Below are 9,664 nucleotides of genomic sequence, written 5' to 3'. Positions count from 1 at the left end.
ACTGCCCTCAGTGCACACTTTCCTACCTACGCTAGTTTCTTAATTATAACTGGTATTCTTATTATTAATATTATGCCTTGTGCTGTCTCCTTGTTTGGAAGAGTAACATTAAATTCAATATCTGACCTTTCTCTGTGGAATGAATGTGTAATTAATTTTCTTTTTCTCCAGATTCTTTCTCTAAATTAATTAGATCCTAAGCAAGCTCGCAAATGTTACGTGTGGGGGCTTGGCTGATGAGCTTATTACTTGATTATGAGGCCCTGAGTGCCAAGAACACACGTAACCTGTCAATTGAAGCTACAAGTTAACCTCAAAGACAGACGTTTATTAATGGAATAAGGTCACCAGTCGAGAAGAAAACCCCGACACAAAGAATGAGGCCCTGAGTGCCAAGAACACACGTAACCTGTCAATTGAAGCTAAGTTAACCTCAAAGACAGATGTTTATTAATGGAATAAGGTCACCGGTCGAGAAGAAAACCCCAACACAAAGAATATATAGTTAGCTAGGAAATTACTTGAACAATCGCGCAACTTCGGACTCAGTCAATTTTCCTTTGCTTCAGTAAGGTTTTAACACAACGGACTATATCATGCGCAGTTAGCACTGGTAAAAGTCTATTCCTCTTCCGAACAATGGGATTGAGGTACAAGGCTGCCTAAATGCTGTAAATTACTTATTTAACCTTCCCTAAGTCCTAGTTACTTCATGGGAATAGTTGATTGTTGCTAAGCAATATAAATTATTCTTAATCTAGACATCATAAAAGTAAATTGTTTATACCACTATTCGTAGATGGTGGCGAAGAGTGAACAGTAGCAAGGTAGAAAGGTTGAAATACAGGAAGAGATACTAGCAAATTGACGAAACTTTGAAAAATTCCAGACTTACCATTATATGAAGGTTGCTTCGCATACAACGGACGATCAAACATTCTGGGATTATTTTGCCACTTCACTTAGTAAATAAAGACAGAAAAGACAAAGGGGGCGAAGAGTCGGAAACGCAGACATGCTTCTCTTGCGACAGTCCTCTTCTTTCTGCGACCTCTTTCGGTTAAACACAGGGCAGCGGGAAAGTAGTGTCTTTATGCCCCCTGGGTCTGAAATTTTGTCAAAACATTTGCCGAACATAGAACAGGGAGATGGAAGCTTAAGACCACCTTCAATAGAGGTTACTTGGTGAAACTTTCCCTGTGGGTATAGGTCCCTAATGCTACCTAGTCCTACTACAGACGTTAGTTTTTTGAAATTTGATAATAATAGATTGAAGTATTGTTAAGTCATTTTATTTTTGTACCTGTTCTATTATTGAAAAGTCTTTATTTTTTATAAAAGTTTTACATAACTTGGAATGGAATGATTCCTGATGTTAGACTGTTCAGGTCTGGACAACCTCCTTCAGGTTCTGAAGCTGACTCCTCTGTGAGCATCAGTGCATACTCACAACAGCCTCAGACATAGATCCCCTGACTACATCTGGGGCACTTGTACTTGTATATAACGTTGGATGTAAATACAGGACTGAGCTTGTCTTTAAACTTGAAGAGTGAGCCAACTGTTTGGGGGTTCTATGGAATGAGTTTAAGGTTAAGGGCCGGTAATTCCTTTTGAATGATGTTTGGAAATTTCTTTCTGAAAGAATCAGCTTCTATATAAGGGAACGCTGCATACAAATTCATCTTAGGTACGGTGTAATATACTGTAGAGTAGGTGGCGTCATCTTTTTATCCAACATACTATTTAACTGTTTAAAAAATAGTTTAGGTTGAAAACAATTGTTCATGAAATAATTAGTAAGAGTTGTTATTTCGCCATGAAAAGCCAGCCAATTAGATGACAGTAAAAGTCCTGTGGAGGAGGGTAGAAAGAGCATTTAACTTAAAATTGAAATAACAAGAGCTATAAAAATTCATACCCAGTCCCGTAAACGTACCTTTACGATATATTCCAGTGTAGAATCCTATCAATTTCCTGGAAACAAGAACATCCAAAAATGGGAGCTTGCTGTTAGGTTCCTTTTCTAGTATAAATTTTATGATAAGGTGTTGGGTATTAACAGTCCTGGAACTCAAGGCCTGCCTTGAGTTCCAGGACTTCATTAATGTTGATGTGAAGGTGCTTGTCGTCTCGGTGCCACACTCCCAAAGCCAGCAACTCCTCCAGGTGTGCGCCCCATCCCTTGGTTAATGCGTCTGAGAACAGCAGCATGTCCAGAGGGGGAGTATGCAGGGATACTCCTATCAAGAGGCTCCTGTCATCCATCCACCAGCAAAGGTCCTCTCTCACCTCCTCGGAAAGAGGGATGAGAAAGGACTGGGGGTCTCGGGACTGGGACCAATACTCTTTCATTCTCCATTGTAGAGACTGCAGGTGCAGACACCCATGAGGCCCCAGCTTCTCCAGCGACAACAGGTGACTGATGACGACTTGCCAGTTGCCAGGCTGGCTGCTCCTGTCGTGACAGGAACAGCTGTGCTGCCTGCCTGAACCTGCTGATAGGAGAGTCTGAGGGAAAGACTTTCACTGCTACCGTGTCTATCAGCATGCCCAGGTACTTTATCCTCTGCTTTGGGGGTGAGATCTGACTTCTCAAGATTCACCATGATCCCAAGGACGCGGCAAAACTCGAGGAGTCGATCCCTGTCCTGCAGCAACTGCGAGCTGGACAAGCCAGTCGTTGAGATACCTAAATAGACGTATCCTGTGTGAGTGGGCCCAAGCTGACACGAGAGAGAAGACTCTCGTGAACACATGGGGAATGGTTGGGAGCCCAAAGCAGAGTGCCCTGAATTGGAAGACCGTCTCCCCAAGGATAAAGCGGAGGTACTTGTGAGAGGGTGGATGAATGGGTATTTGGAAATGCGCGTCCTTCAAGTCCACCGTAAGCATGAAGTCATTCTCCCTGATGGAGGCAAGCATGGATCGCACTGTTTTCATCGAGAACCGAGTCTGGCAAACAAATCGGTTCAGGGGAGAGAGGTCTATGACTGGTCTCCATCTGCCTGTGGCTTTCTCTATGAGGAAGACACAGCTGCAAAAGCCTGGAGACTGGTCTGACATGACTTCCACAGCACCCTTGCTCAGCATGGCTTGCACTTCTTGCTGTAGTGCAGAGACCTTCAGAGTTCCTTGGACGTATGTGCAGAGACAGACCGGAGAGTAGGTGAGGGAAGGCCGAGACTGGAAGGGTAGTAGATATCCCTCCCGAAGGACATCCACTATCCAGGTCTCGGCTCCATGTCGCTGCCATGTTGCTCAGTGGCCCGACGGGCACCTCCCCACCTTCGGCAGCATTTGGGTTGGAACGCAGCCCCTAGCGTTTCCCCTTCTTCTTCTTCTTCCCATTGTCCCCTTTTCCGGACTGGAAAGTGGGCTGAAAGGGGCGGGATGACCACCCTTTCTAGAGGAAGAAGAAGGCTGGGTTTTTCCATGGGATCCCTTTCGAAGACTGAAACTTCTTAGGGGCCAAGGAAAAGCTAGCCTGACCCGAGGGCCTGGCCGCAGTGGAACGCGAAGGCCCGGAGGTCTTGGCCACTGCCTGGTGGACAAGCCGGTTGCTGTCATTGACCCAGCGCTTGTCCACCGCAGCGTCCACCAACTCTTTAGGGAAGAGAGAGGCGGAACCTAACAGCGGTCCGTTCCACAGGGTCATTGCCAGCTCAGACCCCACGGACCTGGAGAAGTGAGAAAGAACAGCATCCCCTCGCTTCAGGACCAGGTTAACCCACAGGTTTGCCATCTGGTGGGCGGGGTAGGAGATGGCCCTACCTCCAGACTGGCTCAGGTCCTCCCCGGGTACGATAGTGCCTGAGGAAGCAGCCACCTTGGACACTGTGAAGGACCACAGATCCGGCCAGGAGACTGCCTGGAAGGCTGCCATGGTGGTGGCTTCCAGGGTTGTGGCTTCTTGCTGAGAGAGGGAGATGCTCTCTGCAGTAAGTTGCTGCAACACGAGACCCGGATCTAGGCGAACCCGCGGTGGTGACAGTAGCCCGGGTCGAGGAGAGCGCTTTCACCTGGGCGAAGCGGTCTCCCGAGGAAAGTGGAGCGGATCGCGCGAGTCAAGCCGCGCGGTCACCTCCCCCGAGCCAGGCTGGCTGCTCGGATGTGGCTGGGGACTGGGAGGAGTCAAGCGTGAGGCTGACTGACTGTCCAGAGGATAGCGCAAGTTGACTGGCGCGAACTTGCGCTGTCCTCTGGACGCGCCCCAGTCTTCTTCGAGGCCGAAACCTCTCGGGCAGACTAAGTGGGGGACCTCTTCTCTGCTTCTTCAGATGTCCGGACCTGAGAGACTGATGCACCTTCCTGGAAACCTGGCTTGTTCCTAGAAGAAATACCAGCAGGAAGAGTCGAGGCACCTGCATGCCCGGACTCTTTCTCTCACCCCGCATCCGAGTCTGTACGGAGAGAGGTTTCTCTTGTACCAGACTGGGGTACTCAGGTTTCCTTAGAAACCTGGGCACTCGGACCAACTCACGAGCGAGTGTCCAACGCAAACCCGCTGGCCTTAGAAGCAGGCTTCTTCAGCGCAGCAGGGGGAGTGTAAACCTTGGTCTGCACACCCGTGGCTCCCGATACAACTGACCTGGGGGTCAGCGTAGCAGTTCCCTGATCCGTGGATCGGGAAGAGCCAGCGAGAGATCCCACTGCCTTCCCTGTGGAAGGAGGCAGTTCCTTAGAGGTCTCTGTGCGAGACTTCTTAGGGGTGGGGGGAGAGGCAGGCCTCTTCTTCCTTGGCTGGGGAGCCTCGGAAGGAGAAGAGGCAGCAGACGACGACGAAGATGAAGACAAAGACGATGACCCCTTCCTCAATCTCTTCTTTACCATCTTCCTCAGGATCATAGTCAAGTCCCCAAACCACGAAGGAACAGCAGAAGGCACAGGAGCAACGAGGGGCCCATGGAAGCAGGAGCTACCAGTGGGGGGCCACAGAAGCAGGCACAACCTGAGTAGCAGAGATGGTGCTCGGACCGGCAGCTACTGGGGCAGATACAGCAGCGCGGCAGCCAGGAGAGTCCAGGGACGGAGCCAGGGTCGGAGGCACCGGTGGCGCATGGGGAGCCAGGCCGGGCCAAGTGTCAGGGAAGCGAGGAGCTGAAACCGTGGTCAACAACGAGTATGGGTCAGCAACAGGAACAGGCATAGTCATGTAAGGCACCGACGACGTCACCATGTGCGAGGGGCCAGGCAGGGACAACGGGGCCAGGAACCCAGGAGGCAGCGGCACGGAGTGGAATGTGGCAGGCGCGGTTGAAACCTGGGTGTTGAGGTGCGAGGCCACCGTCACAGGCAGCTTGCCAAAAGAAGACACGGTGACAGTCTTGGTGGTGGAAGCGGTGGCTGTGTGGGTCATCACCGGAGCACCAGACAAGTGTGACACCAGGCCCTCCAGTGACGGCATGCCAGGCAGACCCAGGTGCAGCCAGGCGGATGTCAGATCAGGATATCTGGCCAACGGAAGACGCTTCCACCCCCAAACCTGAGGATAAAGTCGGGTCAAAAAGGGAAGCCTCTACTCACTCCGGAGGAAGAAATTCGCACCCGGAGCGAGGAGAGGCCCCAGAAAGGATGTCCTGAGCAACCGCTCCCCTGCAGCCTTCCACACCTGATAAAACGAATGAGGAAGGGGAGGGGGAGTCCTCACCTGAGGGAGAGGCAGCAAGAAGGGGAAGCTTGCTGGGAGGGAGAAACAACCCCAATAGATCAGCCACCACAGGAGTCGTCGGGGACGTGTTACCCTCGGACGATTCCTTGGAGGGTTTCCTACAGTAGTGTCTCGTCCCGTCAAACTTCCTCCACTGCTTGGGAGACCAGGAACAACACTCACTACAAGGCGAAGCACGTGAACACACACGTCCCCTGCAAGTGGGGCAGAGGGCATGTGGGTCCGTTTCAACAATAGATCTAAAGGTATGACATTTCTTGCCCCCTACCCCAGGACACAGACGGTGGGGGTAGGAGGGCTTAAAGGACTTGCCAACATTCATACTAAGAAAACGAAAGGAAAGTTCCCACCGGAAAAAAGCTCAACAGTCGGGCAGAGAGCGTGAGAAACAACGTTCGCAGTCTACGACGGCCGAAAGCAAATTGGAATGTTTACATCCGGGCAGGTGGTACTCCCATCTCCCGGACAGTAGTTAACTGCTTAACCACCTAGTTCAAAAGTTCAACAGCCGTTTCCAGCCTACACTGAAAGTAATTCCCAATGTAAAGGACCGACGGTTTGTATATCGTGTCGGAACAATTGTAGTTTTTTTCTTTGTTCTAGAAACTCATATGGTTTTATTGTACATGTATTGTATGAGTTTCTATTATTTTTTACTTTCATATAGAGGTATGAAGACAGTTCCATGTAAAGGGTGTCAACATTTGGTAGGTTTGTTATACTGTACTGTATTTGTTATACAAAGAATTTTATTGTTCATCCAGGTACTTTCCCATGCATCCCGCAATCAGGAATGTATAAACCCTTCTCTTATGTCAGCTCCAGTGTTCATATATGAATATACATATGGCACCTAAAGCCTTAAAGGTTACACCACTAGAAGCAGAGTTTGACGTCAGACTTTCACCATGGTCGACCAGTCAGCTATTCAAATTCTGCATATAAAGAGGCATGCCATCCAACATCACCTTTGTTCATGTTCAGAAACATAACCTAGGCTGCACAAGGGTCATCTAAGATTATGTAAAGTACATAGAGAGAGAGAGAGAATAACTAATTTTGTTTAGAGCAACTACTTATGGCCAAGTTATGAGTCAGTTCTGAGCAGTTGCTTTCACAAGGCTCCCATCCAATGGCAAGGTGCTAAGGGTCTGGGTATGTCTTTAATAGTAAGATTAAATGGTAATGTAATAGGTTGCAGTTCTCTAAAAATCAAATAACTGGATACATAAAAAAAATATGAAGACTCTGACCAAAAGTTCTTTAAATGATTGGTTCCAATATGAAGTTTTCATAATGAAACTAATATTGTAATACTTACCTGAACACCTGAATTCGCCCTTAATCCCACTAGCCCAAACAACTCTCAATTACCAATCCCACTATTGGGAATTTTAACAGCCAGCATTACCAATGCTGCAGGTAAAATATTGTCACTTGAGCTACCATAACAAATGGTTGGCAACGCTGAAACAGGTGTGCGCAGATACTCCCACTTTCATCAATTCAAGGTCAAAATTGATGTGGGGAAAGGAGGGTGGGAATCATTCAGGTGTTCAGGTAAGTATTACAATATTAGTTTTATTATGAAAACTTCATATTGCAATGCACTCCTGGACACCTGAATTCACCCGATTAACAATATTTAGAGGAGGAGGGATCAATTCTATTGCACGCCTTTTGACAACTGCAGAGATGGTAGCTCACCAATCTGTTCTGCATAAAATATCCGTTTAGTCATACACTCACCATATCAATCAATACTTTCAGTGAAGAGACATGTTGGAGAGTACTTTGATCGACAGTCAGGTCAGTACCCTTGGTCCGTCGACCTCCCATGTGGCTCTTCAGAACCTCTCATGTATGGAGGAGAATGAGGCAGAGTGCAGAGCCGCTGGCCCTCCAGGAGAACCATCTAAGTTTGCGGTACACCCCCTTTTTACAACTGCAGAGATGGCAACTCACCGATCTGCTCTGTGTAGGCTATCTATTTAGTTATACACTCACCTTATCAATCGATGCTTTTCATGACAAGACATGCTGGAGAGTACTTTGATCGCCTGTCAGGTCCGTACTGTCTCGGTCCATCAACCGCCCATGTGGTTCTTCAGAACCTCTCATGTACGGAGGAGTATGATGAACCTCCCATGTGGCTATTCAGAGCCTGTCATCTATGGAGGGAAATGAAGCAGTGTGCCGAGCCGCTGACCTTCCACCATCCAGGTGCGGATAAAGCCTGACGACCTACAAGCAAAGAAGTATCTCAGCGCCAACGAAAGAGCCTAGCCTACGAGAGCACCCGCTTGGACTCTCGTAGGGAAACTATCAGAGACTAAGCTACTTAAAACATACTAAACCTAAGTTCATGTGATTATACTATCACTGTTGTCTAAGAATTCTAAAGACTAAAAGGAATTCCTCTATCTGGTTAACCTAGGAATCTCCTCACTAAGTGAATACCCCCTCAGCTAAATGAATGCACCTTAGATAATAGACTTTGCCGCTACACATGGACTAAGAGAATAACCCTCCGAACCTCCGCACTAAGCGAATACCACCTCAGCTAAATGAATGCACCCTAGATAATAGACTTCGCTGCTACACGTGGACTAAGAGAATAGCCCTCTGAACCTCTGCACTAAGTGAATACCACCTCAGTTAAATGAATGCACCCCAGATAGTAGACTTTGCTGCTGCACGCTATGAGGCAAATCGAACATCTCTTAAGTAAAGGAAGTAAACACTGAGATGGACTTCCAAGTAGCTGCCTCCAGAATAGAAGGCACTGAATAATTCCTTAGAAAGGAAGATGAAGTGGACATACTCCAAATACTGTGCGGTCGGGGAAATACAGAGCTGAAGACGATGAAGAAGAACCCTGAGAAGCCTGGGAAATCACCTCCCTCTAAAAGTAACTAAACACGTTCTTTGACACCGGACGGGAAGGATTCCGTGGAGAGACAAGAAGTGTATACGGAAGTGGACGGAGTTTCTCAACCTTTGATAAATAGACTTTAATGCTCGTACCGGACATAAAGATATCTCCTCTGGATCGCTGGTAACAAACACTTGCTGATAAAGAACTTTAAATGAACGAGGCAGAGTTTTAACCTCTGACTCTGTCTTTGCCACAAATTCTGGAAGAGAGACAAATACGTATCATTTCTCACATAGGAACCCAACCTAGAAACTGCCTGAAGCTTGCCCAACCCTCTAGCTGAAGCTAAAGCCTTAAGAAAAAGCAACTTCTTAGTCAGTGTCTTAACATTATAGCTTCAGTGGGTTCAAAGGCAGGGGAACACAAGGAAAATATTGAAATACTTCCGACAAGTCCCACAGAGGGGCCTGAGTCAGGAAGACAGGACGTTCAGTCTTAAAAGAACGTAATAAATCTTCAATTATCTTACTACTAGAGATTTCAGGAAGGTGGAAACTAATTGTACCGCTAATCGTTGAGCGGTAGTCAGCAATAGCCGAATACGAAAGACCTTTGACTTTCCGAAGGAATAAAAGAAAATCAGCTATTTTGGCTATGGAAGGTTGACTTTCTCAAGCTAAAAGAAAGCTGTCTAGCCACAGCTTTAGGGAGTCTGGACTGACTAGAGTCATAGACATCTTGACACTCTCCTGCAATTTCCTTATTACTTGATGAATGAGACTGGATGGAGGAAAGGCATACATCTGCATGTGATTCCAATTTGTAACGTCACATCAATGCCTATGGACATGGGGACCACCATTGGTGAGAAATAAACCGGAAGGCGATGCTTTAATCATGTTGCGAATAAGTCCACAATTGCTGGCCATTTCCAGAGAACCTGACATATTACTTCCAGAGCCAAAGTCTACTCTCCCCCCCCAATACCTGATGAGAGCGACTTAGCGAATAAGCCAGTACGTTGAGACTCTCCGTTATAAATTGGGGAAGAAGAGACACTTTTCGTTCTTTGCACCCTCTCAGGACTCTCTGTGCTATAGTATTGAGTTCTGTTG

The 9,664-nt window shown here is 47.5% G+C and overlaps 2 protein-coding genes across 2 annotated transcripts; both read right to left on the bottom strand.

Moving 5' to 3' along the window:
- Positions 1-4,248: 4,248 nt before the first annotated feature.
- Positions 4,249-4,833, bottom strand: LOC136828857 (uncharacterized). Its single transcript, XM_067087138.1, has 2 exons — positions 4,484-4,833; positions 4,249-4,330 (listed from the first exon to the last, which is right to left on the bottom strand). The coding sequence occupies exons 1-2, from the start codon at positions 4,831-4,833 to the stop codon at positions 4,249-4,251; spliced, it is 432 nt and encodes a 143-aa protein (XP_066943239.1).
- Positions 4,834-4,918: 85 nt separating this feature from the next.
- LOC136828849 (uncharacterized) lies at positions 4,919-5,407 on the bottom strand. The gene has a single exon (XM_067087129.1). The coding sequence runs from the start codon at positions 5,405-5,407 to the stop codon at positions 4,919-4,921; it is 489 nt and encodes a 162-aa protein (XP_066943230.1).
- Between the last annotated feature and the right edge of the window lie 4,257 nt (positions 5,408-9,664).

This window comes from Macrobrachium rosenbergii, chromosome 3 (assembly GCF_040412425.1).
Source record: "Macrobrachium rosenbergii isolate ZJJX-2024 chromosome 3, ASM4041242v1, whole genome shotgun sequence".
NCBI lineage: Eukaryota > Metazoa > Arthropoda > Malacostraca > Decapoda > Palaemonidae > Macrobrachium > Macrobrachium rosenbergii.
This window is presented reverse-complemented; position numbering and strand designations above follow the sequence as displayed.